The sequence below is a fragment of the Pan paniscus genome, chromosome 3 (genome assembly GCF_029289425.2).
Source record: "Pan paniscus chromosome 3, NHGRI_mPanPan1-v2.0_pri, whole genome shotgun sequence".
Classification (NCBI taxonomy): domain Eukaryota; kingdom Metazoa; phylum Chordata; class Mammalia; order Primates; family Hominidae; genus Pan; species Pan paniscus.
In genome coordinates, this window is record NC_073252.2 from 15,318,174 (window position 1) to 15,337,500 (window position 19,327).

General features: G+C 34.5%; 1 protein-coding gene across 8 annotated transcripts in view; it reads left to right on the forward strand.

Moving 5' to 3' along the window:
* CPEB2 (cytoplasmic polyadenylation element binding protein 2) overlaps nucleotides 1-19,327 on the forward strand; it is a 67,457-nt gene that overhangs the window by 45,719 nt on the left and 2,411 nt on the right. For all 8 annotated transcript variants that reach the window (XM_034958312.4, XM_034958314.4, XM_034958308.4 and 5 more), the window contains 6 exons: nucleotides 4,165-4,335; nucleotides 5,889-5,978; nucleotides 10,191-10,309; nucleotides 10,957-11,071; nucleotides 13,840-14,021; nucleotides 17,741-19,327. The exon at nucleotides 17,741-19,327 is cut by the window's right edge and continues 2,411 nt beyond it. In XM_034958312.4, coding sequence (XP_034814203.2) covers nucleotides 4,165-4,335; nucleotides 5,889-5,978; nucleotides 10,191-10,309; nucleotides 10,957-11,071; nucleotides 13,840-14,021; nucleotides 17,741-17,968 — 905 coding nt within the window. In that variant the 3' untranslated portion in view covers nucleotides 17,969-19,327. The remainder of the gene's footprint in view (nucleotides 1-4,164; nucleotides 4,336-5,888; nucleotides 5,979-10,190; nucleotides 10,310-10,956; nucleotides 11,072-13,839; nucleotides 14,022-17,740) is intronic.

The following is a 19,327-nucleotide window of genomic DNA, read 5'->3' on the forward strand; positions in this document are numbered from 1 at the left end:
TGCTTCCTCTTTCTTTATTCTCTGGAAGAGTTTGTATAAAATTGCTATTTTTTCTTCTTTGAAAGTCTAGTTCATTTGCCAGTAAAGCCATCTAGGCCTGGATTTTTCTCTGTCGGAAGATTTTTTTATTTTAAGTTATGATTTTCATTTTTTTTTAGCAGATAAAGAACTTTTCAGATTTTTTTCTCCCTGTGCCATTTTTGAAAAGCTGCATTTTTCAAGGGATTTGTTTCCTCTAGTTGTTAAATTTATTACCATAAAGTGGCTAATAACATTCTTTTTAATCTTTTAATGTTTGTAAGTTCTGTGTTGATTGATGTCTCTTTTTTGTTACTTTATTTCCTTCATCGTACTTTCTTTGTATTTTATTTGCTGTTCTTTTTCTGGCTTTTTGTGGTAGAAACAAGATGATTTGTTTTAAGCATGTCTTGTTTTCTAATATGCTTTTAAAACTATGAATTTTCCTTTGAGCCTGGCTTTTGCTGCATTCCAGCAAAATGAATTTGTTGTGTTTCATTATCATTCAGTTTTATTCCTTTGAGGTGTAAGAACCTGAAAACATACGTATGGTATCCTTCTTAGAAAGCATGTTTAAAGTATACTACAGTGGTAGATATAACTTATTTAATGGTTCTCCTTTTATTGTCATATTAATTTGGAATATGATAAAAGGATAATTGGCAAGGTAAAAGGTCAGACTTTGTCAATGATATATATTCAGTTAACTCTGCTTTTAAATGAGTATTTAAATCTGTAGCTTTTATGGCTTCTTGAAAAAAAGCAGTCATTATTGTCCAACAGTGAAGATTCTTGTTAGTATGGCTAGTGTGCAAAATGTTCTTAAACTTTTCATTACATTCTTTGTTTAGCTGAACTTCGTTAATAGATTATAGATGTTTTTAGTTACATGAATACTAAGTAATATTTTATTATAGTAAACAAAAAGTTTGAGTCATTTTTGGGTCACTTTTCTCTTTGGCATTGCTTATAGTGTGATTTGTCACCACATTCTTTTTTTTTTTAATATAGACCCTAAGTATTTGTGATCCATATTTTTTCTCAACTTAAATGTCTGTTAGAAAGACATTTGAATACTTACTGTATTTATGACACTGCTAAGTTTTTATTTGTGTTAGGGCATTTTAAAGTGAAAAACTTGCCAAAGTATTGTACATCTGAAATAAATATAGAATTTGGATTTGTGATTTTTTTCCTTAAAATCAAGTTTTTATGTATGCTGTTTATCTTATTCCTTTTAAAGTAGAGAATTATTCAATTAAAGTCTAACCTTTAAAAGTTTGACCAGTTATTTACAATTAATATTATTTTTAGTGGGCCTTGATGTTCATTTTATTGAGTAAAAATAGTTTCATGTTGAAGAGTTTCCTTTCTATTGATCACAAAAAATACTGACATTTTGTTTTGCATTGCTTCCTATTTCTAATAACAGAGGTATTTGAAAAGTTAAGTGATATTCACAAAGTTACTCAGTGAACATGGGTATTTTTCAGAACATCGTATTTAAACAGCATTTGAATCTTTAGAATAATTCATTTCCTATATCAAATATCATCTTTCTGTTGTTGTGTCTTATAAACTAAATTTTTATGTCAAACATCTAGGTAGCTAGCTACCTCACTCTTTGACAGGCATGTGGTCCCTTCCTTCTTGTCCCCATCCCATTCTGTTCAGGCTGTCGCATTTCTAATTGTCTTTGTTTGTATCACTTGCATCATGTGTCATATTTTTCAAGATGTTCTATGGCATGTGATTTAATATATAAACAAATACCCAACATAAAACGGTCCGGTCCGTGGCCTGTTTGTTTAATATATAGACAGATACCCAACATAAAACCGATACTGGTCCATGATCTGTTAGGAACCAGGCCACACAGCAGGAGGTGAGTGGAGGGCAAGTGAGCATTGCTGCCTGCCTGAGCTCCACCTCCTGTCAGATCAGCAGTAGCATTAGATTCTCACAGGAGCGTGAACCCTATTGTGAACTGCATGTGTGAAGGATCTAGGTTGTGTGCTCCTTATGAGAATCTAATGCCTGATGATCTGAGGTGGAACATTTTCATCCCAAAATCATCCCCCTGCTGTGGAAAACTTGTTGTCCACAAAACTGGTCCCTGGTGCCAAAAAGGTTGGGGATCGCTGCTATAGATTATATGCATTGTCTCCTATCCAAAAAAATCCTTCAGTTAATACTGAAAGAAAAACAACTTGTCCATATTCTTACTGTTTTTCCTTCTCTAACATACTTCTCTTCATTTGATCTCTATACTTAATAAAACTCTAAATACATGCAATGTGACTCCTACCCAACTTTCCTGAAACAGCTACCTTCACAGATCATGTATGTCCTCAAAAACAACTGTTTATTAAAAGTAATTATCTTAATATCTCACATTGTTACTTAATTGCTCTTTTGTTCTTTTATTGGTTTTTTGGTGCTTCTATTACCATGATATTTTAGCTGCCCTCCCACTTTTCTTACCACTCCTTTCTCTAGCTCCTTGAATGTTCTGCTTCTTCCTTGTAAGTTTCCCAAGGAACTGTCCTCATCATTTCTCGCTGGAGTGTTTATCATTGATGTTATAAAGGACCTTAAACTATAACCCATGGAGTTGACTCCAAATTATTTTCTCAGAAATATGACATTTCTTTTCTCCACTTCCTTTTCAGCTTCCTACTATACATTTGCTTCTGAACATCCTAACAGCATATAAAACTTTACATCTAAAGCTTAAATTGTTTTCCTTTCTTATACCAGTTTCTGGTCTTAACTGTCCTTATGTCAGTTAATGGTTTTATCATTTTCTAAAGTCTTCCTTAGATCTCTCCTTTTTCATTCTTTCTCCCTATTTTGTTTCCTATCTGCTTGTGACTGCCATCCATCCTTTGTGGATTTTTTGCACAGCTTCTGATCTGCTCATTTTCAGCTACCTTATCCATATTGACTAAGTCTCCCTAATGCATAGAAAAAGTTATCATCTTGATTGAATCCTTGTATCTAGTTTATTATCTTCACCACCTACTAAATATCTCGTTAGCCTGTCATTCAACGCTAAATACTCTAGCCTCAAAGGGCTTTTCTGGCTTTTACTCTCCTTGTTTCCAACATATTTCAGCCAACCTTGACTATTCCTTATTTCTCAAGTAAGTTCAATTTTTCCTACATTTTCTTATGTTTCTCCTTTCACTTGGAAAAAAGGAAAATTTACTGAAAACCATGTTCCTGTAAGTATTTCCACCTATAGATATTCTCCTCTTTCTAATGCCTCACTATGTACTGCTCTTTTTCTCTTTTTATCCCAAATGCTATTTAATTTCACTTAGAGATTTAGGAAATCATCCTTTTATTTGACTCCTTTCCTCCAGAATATATCCTCTGAGCACTTTGAAGCTTTCTTATGGATGTGTACCGTGGTTGCATATATAGATCTTATCTTTCTAAATGTACATTCCTGACAGCCAGGGAGCATATCAGGGCATTTAAGTTTTGTGGAGGGATTACCCACAGAGTGGGGATTACTTCAGAGGATTGTGCAGGATGTGCCCTATGTAAGGATTACCTCCTGAAATGTGGGCTCAAATGGGCACTAACGTGCTAGAGGGGGTACCTTTTCTATTTTGCACATGTGCGGAAGCTCTTGTTTCATATAATTGGCACACGTGTAATAAATTAGGTGAAGACCTTGTGTACAAGTATTAACTTGTTCTCCTTATCCTTACTTACTGTAGTCTACAAGTGATTTTTTACAAATTATATCACCTTATCTATTTAGTCTGTGTCATTTCCTTTCTGCCACCAGTTTCTGAAAGGTTTCTCCTGTTATATATCCATTCTAACTGTCCACATACATTAGGTTCTTGCTTATAACAAGTTCTTGCTCATAACAAGTTGAAGTGATCTAGTATCTCTTTTGCAGTTTAATTGTTGACATATGACTATGTTTATTTCTAAGTCACTCTTTAGATTGCTTCTTTCTTGAGTCCAGGTAACTAAAACCACATGCTATTTAAATTTCTCTTAATTTTTATGTTCACCTGCATCACCTTCATTTTTAAGTCTTTGAATTTGTCATTGGTATTTTTATGCTTAAATTTATCATTTTCTCAGATCTGAGATTCAAGTTGTATTTGTTCTTTATTCTAGGTCGTTCTTCCCTCTTTCCAATAGATGATGGCTTGCTTGATGATGGTCACAGTGATCAAGTTGGAGTTTTAAATTCACCCACCTGTTACTCAGCTCACCAAAATGGAGAGCGAATAGAACGCTTCTCTCGAAAAGTTTTTGTTGGTGGTCTTCCTCCAGATATTGATGAAGGTATTTATTAAGATATTTATTAACATGGTGATTTGGGCTTTAACAAAAACAAAAAAATATGAAATTTAATGTGAATGGACTATGAAAGTTTTTACCACCTAGAGATTTTCAGAATTAGAATGCATTTTCTTCTTTTAAAATACTTTATCTCCTGTTGAAATATGAAAGTAGTTGAACAAAAGCTTTTTTATTTTTCTCTTTAGATCTTATCATATTTGTAACTGTGAGCATTTTTTGTAAATAAGATTTTCATGACCTAGGTCATATTCTTCTTGTTTTTAAAATATAGAATATATTTAGGTATATAAAACTTAAAGCTTTTTGTATCACCATAATGTGTGCATGCACACATACACTGAAATAAATGGAACCAACCATAAGATAATATCTGCAATGCTTGGTAATCAAAAGTTTAATTAATTTTTATTTTTATTTATTTATTTTTTTTTTTTTTTTGAGGTGGAGTCTCGCTCTGTCTTCCAGGCTGGAGTGCAGTGGCGCAATCTCGGCTCGCTGCAAACTCCACTTCCCGGGTTCAAGCGATTCTCCTGCCTCAGCCTCCTGAGTAGCTGGGACTACAGGCACCCGCCACCATGCCCCGCTAATTTGTTGTATTTTTAGGTGAGACGGGGTTTCACTGTGTTAGCCAGAATGGTTTTGATCTCCTGACCTCATGATCTGCCCACTTCAGCCTCCCAAAGTGCTGGGATTGCAGGCATGAGCCACCATACCCGGCCAAAAGTTTAATTTCTTTAAGGATAAATGTGCTCTTAGAAACAGGGAAGAAAGAGGCTATTAAACCCGAAAGGGAAATGGAAACAGAACATGAATAGGAAATTAGGGTTTCACAAACACTAGTAATTGTATGTGATAACAAAAGAAAATTAATTGAAGACTTAAAATATTAAGCTATATTTGTGAGGTTATGGGAAATGTATCACTCATTCTTACATTTTAGGAAATTTTTTAGTTATGATTCAGATATCCACAAACTTATTCTAAGTATTGATCTTCATAAGCTTTCTATGTAATGAAATAACGTAAGACATAGCAATTGGATGTAACCTATATGGATTTCAGTGAAACTACCAGGCATGTATCAGACCCTTGTATATTTTTTCAACATTGTAGTTATTCAAGTCTTGTTTTAGCAGACCTTTTTTCCTATAATAAAATGATTTTATTTGTGAAGCAGTAATAGATTTTATTTAACTTATATATGTTGGCGTTTTTTTCAATCCAGTGCTATTTGTGGTTTGGTGTACTATAAAGTCATTAGTATCCATACAATGTTATATAAAATTTTAAAATTCACATGGAATTGAGTATTCTAACCAATGCATTGCTTAAAAATGAATTTATTTTGACAAAAATTGTTAATCTTGACATATTATTTTAATAAGTATATTAGACATATTCCCAGTGTTTATATTCTAATTTATCTTAAGGTATTTGGCACTTTTAAACGTTAAATCTTCATAGTAACAGTACAGAATTTCTTAGAACGAATCACTGAAACTAATTTCTAATGTGTATTATTGTACTTTCTTAAGATGAAATAACGGCTAGCTTCAGAAGATTTGGGCCTTTGGTAGTAGATTGGCCTCATAAAGCAGAAAGCAAGTCCTATTTTCCACCAAAAGGTAAGGATTGTTATTGTTAATATTTGCTAGGAAATTGGTTGTATGAGAGCAAAAGAAAGAATAGCAATTACTTAGCCAGTTAGGAATCATAAGAGACTTGCTATGATTTGATAATAATTTCATACACTCAGATCAACAAATGTTTGAGTATTTTCTCTGTCTAAAGCATCATTTCAAGTAACTTGGGTATAGACATATGAGACAGTATCTCTCTGCATTATGAAATTAAGATCTATGTGAAGTGATTGGTCTTTCATAAAATATAAATTTATGAACAGTTGAAATATAAGATTTACATTAAATGTTCTAGATAACAGCAGAGCAGTAGAAATTATTACCAACTGTTGATGAATAAATAATTTAGATAAAAGACAACGTAGCTAGTTGGGTCTATTTTTTTTTTCAATTATATAAAGATGTAAAACTTGAGGAAGATGCTTAGTTATGTTAGTCAGTTATTGCTAGGAAGACACCGTGGCTGATCACCACAGGACAAGAATTACAAATTGTGCTAACCTTCACATGCAAGTCGCATGATCAAGTCACCATCTGTGGGGAGAGGAAGTATATCCTGTCCCCAATAACAAGAGGAAGAGAAGAGAAAGGAGTCTTGAACATTAATTCAGCTAGTCAGAATTGCTAATGGAAGGTTCTCTGAAATGAATAAAAAAAAGAGGGGAGGTTCAAAGATTAAGACTTTACTTTAAACATTGCTGAAATATAATTTTAGAAAAAGCACACCACACATACTATTCAGTTTCATGACTTAGTGAATTGTCAAGCCTGGAGAAAAGACCCCAATAGAACTGTTAAATGGTTTGATTTTGACTCTGGAAAATGAAGCATGATAAAGAAGTTATTAGCACATAAAAACTAGGTACAGGTTTCTGGTGATGAATTATATGAGTCATATCTACTTTCTGCCATTGAGAATTGTAGAACCTTCACTAATAGTTCACATAGTTTTTTAGATAAATGGAGTAATGCAATGTTTTTTTAATACTTGCAGATTCTATATGTATGTAGGGAATCAAGAGCATCTTTTGAGTAGGGATTCTGGATCCCAGGCCTCTGTGAGAATCTGATTAAAGCTATCTACCTCTCTCCATGTAGTCTGGAGTTCATTGGAGGTCACAAAACCTTGGTTTAGACAGGAAATTATCTCCACATAGATAGAGATGTTTATTTATTAGCTTAGTTTTAGTGTTGTCCATAGTTTTACTCTCTTGCCATTTCATAAAGTTTACTTTATAAATGCCATTTTTATTGAATACTCAAGAGTATTGAGTTATTTTGTAATGTTCCCGACTAAGCTACCATCATCACTTGCCTGGACTGCTTCAGCTGTCTTTCTAGTCTCTCCACATCTCTAGCCCTCTTCAGTTTTCTCCTATAGTCCAGTCACAGCAGTCTTTGAAAACTCATTGGATGGTGCTATTCCTTACTTACCTGCATAAACCCTTTAATGGTTTCTCTTATTTTTAGGATAAAAGCAAAAATGCATTCCCTCTGCCTGGCCTTGCCTTCTTTCTAGCTTCTTCTACTATTGCTGCTTGTTTCCTTCCAGTCCCACAAACTGGCCTTGTTCTCTCCAGCCTCAGTGCTTTTATGTATGATACTCTCTAGACTGATTGTATCTCTTCCTTAGGTCTCTTTATATATTCCCTACTTATCTTTTGTATCTCAAGCTTAAGTGTAAGTTGATCACAGAAACCATTGAGGATCTACCAAATGAGGTCAGTTCCTCCTGCCCAACTCCTAGTGCTGTCTGTGTCTTTCACTCCTAGCACTCATCACAGTTGCAGTATTACATTTTTACAACTTTAAACATTTGTAGTTATTTTATTAATGTCAGTTTCTTTCAATGGTCTGTAAAATAGTGTCTTTATTCACCTTTGTGAATGTTCATATTCTCAATAATTCACGGATTGTTAACTGCCTAATAAATGAGATAACAAAAAATACTATAGGGTGGAGAAATTACTTCAAGTAGATGGGGGAAAGCTTCACTGAGAGGTTTGGAATTAATCTAAGGTATTGTATATAGATAGATAAAAAGCACTTGAACAGAGTTCCAGGCAGGAATGGAAATAGAATTTTAAAAAGGAATTAGGAATTGTTTGGATGGAGAAAGATGCAGATTTTTGCATGAGCCACTTGTTCACTTACAAGGATGATGTACTTTAAGCCTAGAAAGATGGGATGGAACATATTTAATGAAACAGAATAGTCGTTGTCTTTATTGCTATTGTTGCTATCTTTGTTATTATGGTTTTGCAGTATTTAGTTTCTCTAATCGAAAAAATAAAATTGGCACTGGCAAATCATAGTTTTTTTGGTACAATTACAGTTAAATGTAGCCATTTCCAAAGACCAGTATCCCCAAACCTTGTTCTTTCAAGCAATTTTGTTATTTCTGTAATTCAGCATTTTCCATGGTTTGGAAAACACTGGTATAGAAGCATCCAGTGGGTGAAGCTACCTTGTAATTACAGCAGTGACTAGAGTCCCTTAGATGCTAAGCCACACATGTACGTAAGTTTCCTTTGCAGTGAATAACCTTCACCTTATGTGATTATTAGCTTGCTTTAACAGATTCGAAAGAAGCTATTATGTAGTATGTTTTTGTTAAGAATATTTTAATATCTAATGACTTGCATTAGGTAAGTCATAATTTACCTGATATGGCTTAATTTTTGTAATATAAACATTCCCTAATAATAACAAAAATTGAGCAATATTAAAGATATTGAATTTAGAGTATTATTTTAAATTAAGCAATATTAAAATATTAATATCAAAAATTATGAAAATTGGCCAACATTAAAATATTGAATTTAATATACTATTTTAGTAAATTGGTCTTATATCCTTTTAATTATTACAAAATACTTGTAGTTTCCAGATTGTTATTTTGTATCAAAATTAAAGCCTTAAAAAAATCTTCATTATTTTCAAGAATATTTAAATTGTTTCCAGCAGTGTAAAAAATCTAAGACATGTTTTTTAATCCTGTGTAATCTTACCTTTGGAAGTTTGTATTTATATAGGGTGAAATCATTTATATAAGGTGAAATGGCTCCAGGTATTTTTTATGCAAACAGGTATTTTTATTTTATTAAAATGAAGTACTTTAGTGTCACATCAGACTTTTGTGGCATAAAGCTATGGTTGACAATAAGCTGAGTTTTCTGACTTCAGTAAAACATGACCTTACATTTCCCATTATACGATGGAACAGACATACATGGCTTGCCTGATGTCTGCTTCATACTGGGACTAGATTAAAATGCTGTACATTTGTTCGCATAGAAATCTTGCCAAGGTAATGGATAGATCATTTATAGCTATCACCTGCTGGGAATAATCATATAATAGTAAACTTGCAGTGTAAATTTTGATGCCTTCTTTTTATAATGTAGTCTATTCTGTCTGCTGGATACATGATTTTTTATTAAAGATTGACAATTGGTTGTTTACAAGTCTAGATAGTCTCCAGACAGTTTGAAAAATGTATTCCACTGCTTTCCAAGTTGAGGCTTGATTTAAAAGTTTTGATCCATCTGACCCATGTTTTATTAAGGAACATGTTTCATTCCAACCTTCCTACTGTAGCTTTCTTAGTATCATTGGGAAGTTTTCATGAGACTGTGCAATGTTTCCTCTGCTTAGGGGATTTCCTGGACCTTTCCAAGTGCGTTCCAGTCTAAAAGTCTAGAACTTGGATTAACCTGAGGGCATTTATAGCAAACTCTAGCTCCAGATATACTCACCTGGTTAATTCTGCCAAGCTCTTTAAGAAGGTAGTATCACTACTAGAAGGTGCATGGGAGACCTTGGGGCTGACCTCGGTTTGAAATTATTCAACCAACTATTTACTATGAGACTGACTTTGGTGGTACTTTGATTTTTTTCTTCTGTAAAACAGGAATAATATTTCATAGACTTTTGAGAATCAAATACTAATGCATGTAAGTTAATACAGTATCTGATAGCAAGTGTTCTATATAAAGTAGCCAATTGCTTTACTGAGTATCTGTTTTAATGTGTATTACATAAGATATTGTGTTCTCTTGTAGAAGGTAAATGGTTTTTCGTCCTATTTGATAGTTTGTTTTTTTTTTCAAAAGCATGTATTTTCTAAATAGTACTGAAATTTGGAGTAAAATCACTTGGCTTGACATATTGCCTCATCTTTAATGGTTATTCCAGGCTATGCATTTCTTCTCTTTCAAGAAGAGAGCTCAGTTCAGGCACTAATTGATGCTTGTATTGAAGAAGATGGAAAACTCTATCTGTGTGTTTCTAGCCCTACTATCAAGGACAAACCAGTAAGTAAATACCACATGAACTTCAGGCTACAAATGCAAATTTTTCAAAAATTGTTTTGAAGTGATTGTTAATTAATAAAAGAACAATTAAACTACCATGTTGAGTTTTAGTTTTTGAAACATCCAGATAATTTATAGCAGGAGTCCCCAACCCCTGGGCAGTGGACCAGTACTGGTGGTCCATGATCTTTTAGGAACCAGGCCACACAGCAGGAGATGAGTGGCAGGCAAGCCAGCATTACTGCCTGAGCTCCGCCTCCTGTCAGATCAGAGATGGCACTCTATTCTCATAGGAATGCGAACCCTATTGTGAACTGCACGTGCAAGTGATCTAGGTTGCATGTTCTTTGTGAGAATCTAATGCCTGATGATCTGAGGTGGAACACTTTGATCTCGAAACCATCCTCCACCACCTCCATCCTTGGAAAAACTGTCTTCCTCAGAATTGGTCCCTGGTGCCAAAAAGGTCAGAGACTGCGGATTTATAGTATCTAGATCAACAAAAGTTATAAAAATAATTTGTTTCCAGATCCCACTATACAAATTTTTAAGCAATAAAAGAATCACTATTAACTGGCAAAAACAAACAAACAGAAAATTCTCATAAGACATCAAGGGAGTAAGACCTAATGTAATTTTCTTCATAGGTTCAAATACGTCCTTGGAATTTAAGTGATAGTGATTTTGTAATGGATGGTTCTCAGCCTTTGGATCCCCGAAAAACAATTTTTGTTGGAGGTGTTCCTAGGCCATTAAGGGCTGGTAAGTAGAATGTTAACAATTTTGTTTAAAAAAATCATTTAAATATGTCCTAGTCAATTTAATAAACGTTTGGAAGCTATTGTGTACATGACACTATTGGACAGAGCAGGAGCAGATTCTGCATGCACCAATTGCTGCTAACTACAGAATTTTGAAACAAATTCTGAGGCCCTCTCTTGAAACTCTCCAACTGGAGAATTGGGTACTTATCTATCAATATTAGTGCAGTAGCTAACTCAAAGCAAATCTATAAGAATCCACCTAAATACTTCCGATTTCCTAAGTGTACCTCTCTGAGATAAGAGAATTTGGGGTCTGTTTATTTTGTGTAGATCGATTCTGATATCTGAAAAAGAAATACGGGATTTTTTTCTCTTTTATCTATATTTTAATCATTAAAGTAGCACTTTAGATAAGTGAATGATGATAAACTTCTGTTTATCAATAACTAGGAACCAAAAACCTACCAAAATATGTCACATAGGAATATAATTGTAGATGTAAATGCCCACTTTGCACATGTTAGATGGTGCTATGCACCACGTGTAGAGTGTTAGTGATTTCCATCACTGAGAACATCCTCTCCCCAGTCATAGAGATATATGTTAAAGAACTATTCATACATGGAAATACTTATAGAATATGATGACTTCTACAAAAGTACTATAGGGAACAGAAGAGCATGTAGCAAGGAAATATGATATCTGATATCTTGAAGGTATTTGAAGTCTGATATCTTGAAGATATTTGTAGTTGAGCTGACATATAAAGACTGGGCAAAAGGAGTAGGATCAGGGTGGTAGTAGGGTTCTGAGGAATGTGTTTCACAGAAAGGGAACAGCTTATTTAAAGGTCTTGAGTGGAGGGAAACAGGGTGCTTTGAAGGAACTGAAAGAAGCCCAAAGTGCCTGACTTGGGATACAAGGAGTGAGGGAAGGGACACGAGACAGGAGTCAAATCATACAAGTCTAATAGACTAACTTGGTATTTATCCTCAGAGCAAGGGTAAACCATTGAAGAGTTTTTAAGCAAAAGAGAGACTTCATTATCTTTGCAGTTTTCAAAGTTCACTTTAGCTAATGATTCAGAGAGGGGGGGGCCAGGGTGAGAGTAAATGCGGGCAGACCAGTTTAACATCCTATTATTACAATCCAGGAGATAGACAATGGTGGCTTGGATTAGTGGTAGCAGTGGAGAAAGCCAACTGAACAGAGGTGACAGATATTTATGAGGTAGACACAAAGACTGAATCTCATCTTTCAGTCATAAGCCACTGGGTGGATAGTGATGCCTTTTACTGAGATGGAAGGAACACTGGAGAAGGAGCAGATAGGGAGGGAAGATTGTGTTCTTGGTTTTGAACACAAGTTTATGGCACCATTCAGAGCTCCCAAATAGAAATTTCAATTAAACCATGGTATAGTATATTTTTTATGTATTTTTATGGTGGTATCTGGTGTATTTTTTAAGAGAATCACTCTTTATACTGTTTTAAAAACAAGCTGGGAAGGCAAGGGCCAAAAGCAAAGAGAGATAAGGTTATTGCCATGAACCAGATGAAAAATGATGTTAGCATGAATCAGGATGTTAGTGATGGAGGTGAGGCAATTGGACTCAACATACATTTTAAAATCAAGTTTACAGGATTGCATGTTCAGTATGGAGCAAGGGAAGAATACAGAAAGAATGAAGCCAAAGATCTTGACAACTTCATCTTTTCTGTTGCTTTCTAACTGGGTCAGCAGAAACTCATTGGAGCAGGTTTAATGGGATAGGGGAAGATTATGAGTTCCATTTTTAATATACTGAGTGTGGCCAGTGCCTGTATAGACAGTTGCATGTACAAGTCCGGCATCCATGGGAGAGGTCTACACTAGAGATAAAAATGTAGGAGCTTAAAAACATATAGATGGTGTTTAAAGCTATGATACAGGATGAAGGTACCAAAGCCAGGAGTGTAGATAGTGTTGCAAGGATTGAAAGTTAGGGTACTCTGACATTTAAAAGTTAAGGCGTTTAGGATGAACTATCAAGGAAGACTCAGAAGAAATGTATCAGTGAGGTAGGAGCAGAATTAGTGGGATAATATATTCTAGAAGCCAGATGGAGAAAATATTTGAATGAGAAGGAAGGGATTAATTGTGTTCAATGCTACTTACAGATAGATTGACCATTGGACTTGGCTTGAACAATTATAGTGGAGTCATGGTGTGATAGTCTGGTTAGAAAAAGAGTTGAATAAAGAGAAAGGGAGGAGAGGAATTGGGGGGAATACTGGAACAGATTTTGAGAAATTTGGTTATAAAGGGGAACAGAAATGGAGCAGTAGCTGAGAGGGAGAAAAAGTGTTATGGGGATTTTTTTTAAGATAAGAAAATTATAGTGTACTTGGGAAAACTGATTATATAGAAGGGAAAGGGGAGAATTGCTGAAGCAGTGTCCTTAGTGAGAGTGTATGGGATCTAGTATGCAAGTGAAAGGATTGGATTTAGGAAAGAGCATGGAACTGTTTCTCTATAGGACAGAAGATAGAGTATATAGTGGGTTTAGTGCTGTAAGTAGGTAGATGTGATGGTGGTGAGTCACTTTATAGTTTAAAAAAAGCATCCTTGATTCCCGTCCTTTTTTAACAACAGCCTCTTATCTGCCATTCTACTCCTGGTCAAATGATAATATACTATTGACTTTTACGTTTTACAAAAAGTACTTAAAAATTGTTGATTACTGTGTTCTCTCACATTTGATGTAAACTTCTTTTCCTTTTGAAGTGGAACTTGCTATGATCATGGACCGGCTGTATGGTGGAGTTTGTTATGCAGGAATTGATACAGATCCTGAGCTAAAATACCCAAAAGGTGCTGGGCGAGTTGCTTTCTCCAATCAGCAGAGCTATATTGCTGCCATTAGTGCTCGATTTGTTCAGCTTCAGCATGGTGATATTGATAAACGTGTAAGTTGCATATTGGGAAATCACTTATGTCCTATCGTAAGGTGCTGATCCAAAGCCTCATACCCTAACGAGTTAATAATATAATTTGAACACTTTAATTTTTATACTTCTTTAAGCCTTAAAGGATATTATATAAAAATATCCTTGAAATGGAAAATTACTGAACACACTTTAAACTTTAGGTATAATATAAAAATATTAATATCATTGTGCAGCCATGTCAAAATTTTTTAATCAGCCAGTAAGGTCAAATATTCTAACCGTGGAGGCAGAGGTTGTTTTAAGAGCCTGTACATTGGAGTCAGACTGCCTGGGATTGAACCCCATTTCTACAAATTAACCTTCTGTATGCCTCTTTTTCCTCACTTGTAAAATAGAAAACAATGATAACATGTCTTTCTCAGTAATTTTGAGGATTAAATGAATTTACATATATATAAGCACTTAGAATAGAACTTGACGGAGAGTGTTATTTAAATGTTTGTTTTCATTTGTCACAAAATCTAAAATAAAAATGCATTGTGTATATTTCTCTAAAATAATTGACCTAAACTTAAAATTTTTTTAGTAGCATTGCTTGAATCATCACAATAAGAACTTTTAAGGAGTACTAGGAATGATAACTGAAACCCCTACTGAATAATTCCAAGTACTGACTACCTTCTAAAATAGGGAAAGACACTAGCATTCATTTACAAATCTATTTTATGCCAAAATCTGTGAACAGTTCCTATACGTAGCTAAATATATTATAAAATAATCATGTTTATAATTATAGTATAGCAGAAATACATTAAGAATATGCGAGTAAATGAATTTTTTATATCTGAATTAGTAGATAGAAGATATAATTTGAGTGGGTACTCCTCTTCCCCAACATAACAGTTTCTTCAAGCCTCTTCTGGGGCTGTTTGGCACATTAAAAGACTATTTTGGGGACAGGGAAGCTGATTAATTAATACCGATTGACTAGACCATGCATGCTAGAAGTAGTCCTCAATGTAATTACCCAACCGTCTCATTTAGAAAAGAAACGCAGCATAGGTTCAGTTCACAAATGCAGAGTAGGTTTTTTTTGTTTGTTTGCATTGCTACTTAAAAGGTTGCCAAAAAAAAAAAAAAAAAACTAAGAGGAGGTGCTCTGCTTTTGACAAGACACGCATACATAACTTTTCTGAACTTGTCTGAACATTAAGAGTTGCTGTAGTGTTGTGGTTCTCAACCTCTGCTGTACATTATTCACCTGGGAACTTAGAAAAATCTTGACATTTGGGTCCTACCCCCTGAGGTTCTGCTGAATTGGTTATAAAGCTCCGGAAGTGACACAAATGTACAGCAGTGGTTTAGACCGCTAACAGAGAGGTGATAGGTCACAGACGACGTTATTTACATAGTATATAATCATGGTATTTAATATACACTACCAGAAGAAAAAGACTGTTACAGTGTCATACCTCATACCTCTTTGTTTCTGAAATTATAGTGAAGGACCGATTATTTGGAGCAGAGTATTGACTCTTAAAGAGCAACTCAGTTGCAGAGCAGATGAATTGAGATACATGTGCCTTCTTAAAAAGGCATTGAAATACCTGAGGGAAAAGCTTATTTTCTAAGATATGTGCTACAAAGGTAATTTTGAACTGTATTTGAAAGAATTTGAGCCTTAAATATTTTACAAGTCACTAATATTGCTTATACAAAGAAATATTAAACCATTAACCTTTATACCTTTCATCTCTCCAATATGAATATGGTTATTAAACCATAAAAATTGAATAAATATACGTGTATAACTGCCAACCCAAAGATACACGGGATACTTCTTTGGCGGGAATGAAAATTGTTTATTCCACTTAACTTTTTAGACTCATGGATACTGTGGTTTAGTTCCTATCTGATAGCTGGAAAGCAGTCACCACAGATGTGTAATTCATTATATTTTTTTGTATGTTATTTCATAAGTAGTATAATTCACTGTGACTTCTAGTAAATGTTAGAAAATAAGACTAGGTGAAGTGTAGTGTTAATTTTGCATATAGAAGAGTTTAATTATTAGAGATTATTAATGAAAAATAGGTTTTGAAATTCAATTTTCCATCTTTAAAGTCTGGTTTTGAGTAAACTAGGTTAGCTTCATAAAACTAATATCTAGAATTTTAAAAATACAAATAATTGAAATCATTGCATTTGTGAAATTTTCATTCAACAGTTTTATATTAAAAGGTAACTCCTGAACATCTGGCATTTTATCAGGTATTATGGAAGTGAAGTAAACATCACAGACCCTGGTTTCAATCTGTCTAAAATCTTATTTAAAAAAAAAAGAAATAACCATGAGAAAGAAACCCAGAAAACATATGTAAATGTATTGCATTTATGCATATATTTATAGCATTTCTACTTCGTGCTAGATGTTCTTCTAGGCACTGGGAACTGAATGTTGAGCAAATGGGTGCTGTCCCAGTGTTCATGGAGTTTATAATTCAGTGAGATGAAATCCAGTTAACTCTCATGCTACCTTAATTTATTCTTTGTTCGTAATAATGTTCCCATAAAGGAAAAAGTTGAGAGCGAAGTGTCGAATATACATAAAATATATTTATCCTAATCCTAATCAATGAAATATAAACAACAATGTAATTCCATTACCTGTCTATCAAATGAACATCCTACAGTTCTTGTAATCAACTTTTAGGTTGTTTCTAGTTTGTTGTTGTTCTTACAAATAATATTGCGGAAAATATCCTTATATTCATTTTCTGCACTCATGCAAGTATTTCAGTAGAATACATTCAGAATACAAACTGTTGGGTCATTACTTTTTACTATAGGCAACCTTTACTTTATGTCAATCCAGTCCTTCAGAACACTCAGTGTTCTGTTGTCTCCTAAGGAACGGCTGAGCTGTTATGCTGTCTGGCACTTTTCAGCCAAACAACAGTAAAAACCTTCCATTCTTAAAGTTATCACAAGCAGGAAAGCAAGGCTATTGCAGCTAATAGTAGCTAATACTAATTTATAGAATATTTTACCATGTGCCGAGCACTGTCTTATGCTTTTACATTCAAATTTAAGCCTCACAACTCTGAGACAGGATCTGTTATTCCCACTTGACAGATGTGGAAACTGAGGTGGAGAAGTTTATCATTCAGAGCTGACTCCAGTCTGAAGTGTTCTGCCAAGTCAGACCTTCACAACAGAACTTGTACTTCATATCTTATAAATTTACAGAAGTCTAGGCATGCCCTTTGTAAGATTCTCCACAGTTCTGGCTTGTCTGTGCCAGTTATTTCCAAGCAGAGCGTGACTCGCACCTGCAGTGGAGAAGCGCTGCCTTAATCAGTGGCTGTTCGGGTTCTGCCATCTCACAGGTGATATTGGAATCGAGGGGAAAAGGTGTGGAAACTGTCTTCCATGACTACTTGATATCTCTTTTGTTTTTCACTCATAATCTCCCCTAACTCTGAAAATACCAGCACACAGGTGTTTCAAAGATGTTATTCAAGAAAGGTGAGAGTGGAATGTTTTGCAAATCAGATTTTTATAGATTTTTAAAGTGTTTTAACCTACTACATTGTAAAGCTCCTTCCTTGAGAAACTGCCCATTTCCTCAGCTTTTAATGCTGGTCCTTTTTTTCTGCTGTAGAAACATTTTAAGTTATTACAGAATTTGATTTCTGAAGCAGACCCTAATGAGACTTACTTTCTTTTTTTTCAAGGTGGAGGTAAAGCCATATGTGCTAGATGACCAGATGTGTGATGAATGCCAGGGCGCACGCTGTGGTGGAAAATTTGCTCCCTTTTTTTGTGCCAATGTCACTTGCCTGCAGTATTACTGTGAGTTTTGTTGGGCAAATATCCACTCTCGTGCTGGACGTGAGTTCCATAAGCCATTGGTAAAGGAAGGTGCTGATCGCCCACGTCAGATCCACTTCCGCTGGAACTAAGAATAGCAAACTGGCCTCTGTTTAACAAGGAAAGAAAGGGTGCATGTGGCTTACTGTGTCTGAAGATACTGACATGCAGAAGAAATAAGTGCATTCTTCTGCTTTTCACCCCAGCTATCAATACATGCATCTTTATCAGCAGCCAAAACACTACAAGCCTCTTGTTTTTCACCAAAACCCTACATCTCAGGCTTACTAATTTTTGTGATATTTTCATGTTCAAATAAAATGTTTTTTTGTATTTTCTCCAAGTTATTTTTATATGTAAAGTTAAAATTAGATATGAGAATGTTTTGCGTAGGGGCAACACAGTCTGCTGCTATATAGTGGGGGAAGCGTGCACTTATTTCTAAACATGGGTTTTTAACTTCAAGATCTGCCCCAGTAATTTACCAAAGGTAGCAAAATAATAGTGAAGATGGAATATGTCTGCTACAAATGCTTATTTTTATTGTTGCTATTTTCAGTGTATACATAAACAAAAAATTAGGGTTGATTTTTTTGCTCTCCATTTTGACTTGCAAGAAATAATACCTCAAGATAATCTGATTTATTAGCTATTTTTAAACATTTTTAATCACAAGCTGTATTAGCTTTGCTGCTATATAGGTGTTATGTGTAAATGCCACCTATTAATACGGGACTGAAAACGTTAGAGACACACTGCATTGCAGATAAAATGCAGGCAGCACAATATGGCCTAAACTGCCATAGTTTTAGAATGTGAAAAAAATGCATGTTTACTTACCTGTATACACCATATGCATGCACTAGAATTATTAACTAACGAGGTGAGGTATTGCAAATGTTCACAAAAGCTCTCTTGAATCTAGGTAGCATGAACAAATTATAAAATTTGTTTAAAAAAGCAAACTTGCATGCATTATTGTGACTTCAAGTTTAAAAAATCGTCTTACATGTGTACAATATGCAAATTAGTTTTAGATTAGAGAGTGCAGCCATTTTGTGATCTGGTCAGTAGTGGAATTCGATTTTATGCAGACTGGATGTAATATTTGTAATCCCTGTGCAATTTTGTGACGTGCGGTTCTAATTCATGTGCAGTGATATAGTATAGATAAAAGAATGAGTAAAAGAAAATACAAGAATTCTAAAGAAAGTTGGTTTTAGCCCCTTTGATAGTCCATGGTTAAGACATCCTTTATAAACCAAAGATGGCCAGCACACTGCTAACCAGTCACCAAATGTAAGACCCATAAGAAACCCATATTTAAAAATCTGAATTTTATAGAAGAATGCAAAACTTTAGTAAACCCTAAGTAAAGTCAAAATGGAGAAGGGGAAATATACAGATGGCTAGTTGCATAAAATTAAATTTTACCTTTATAAGACAATGGT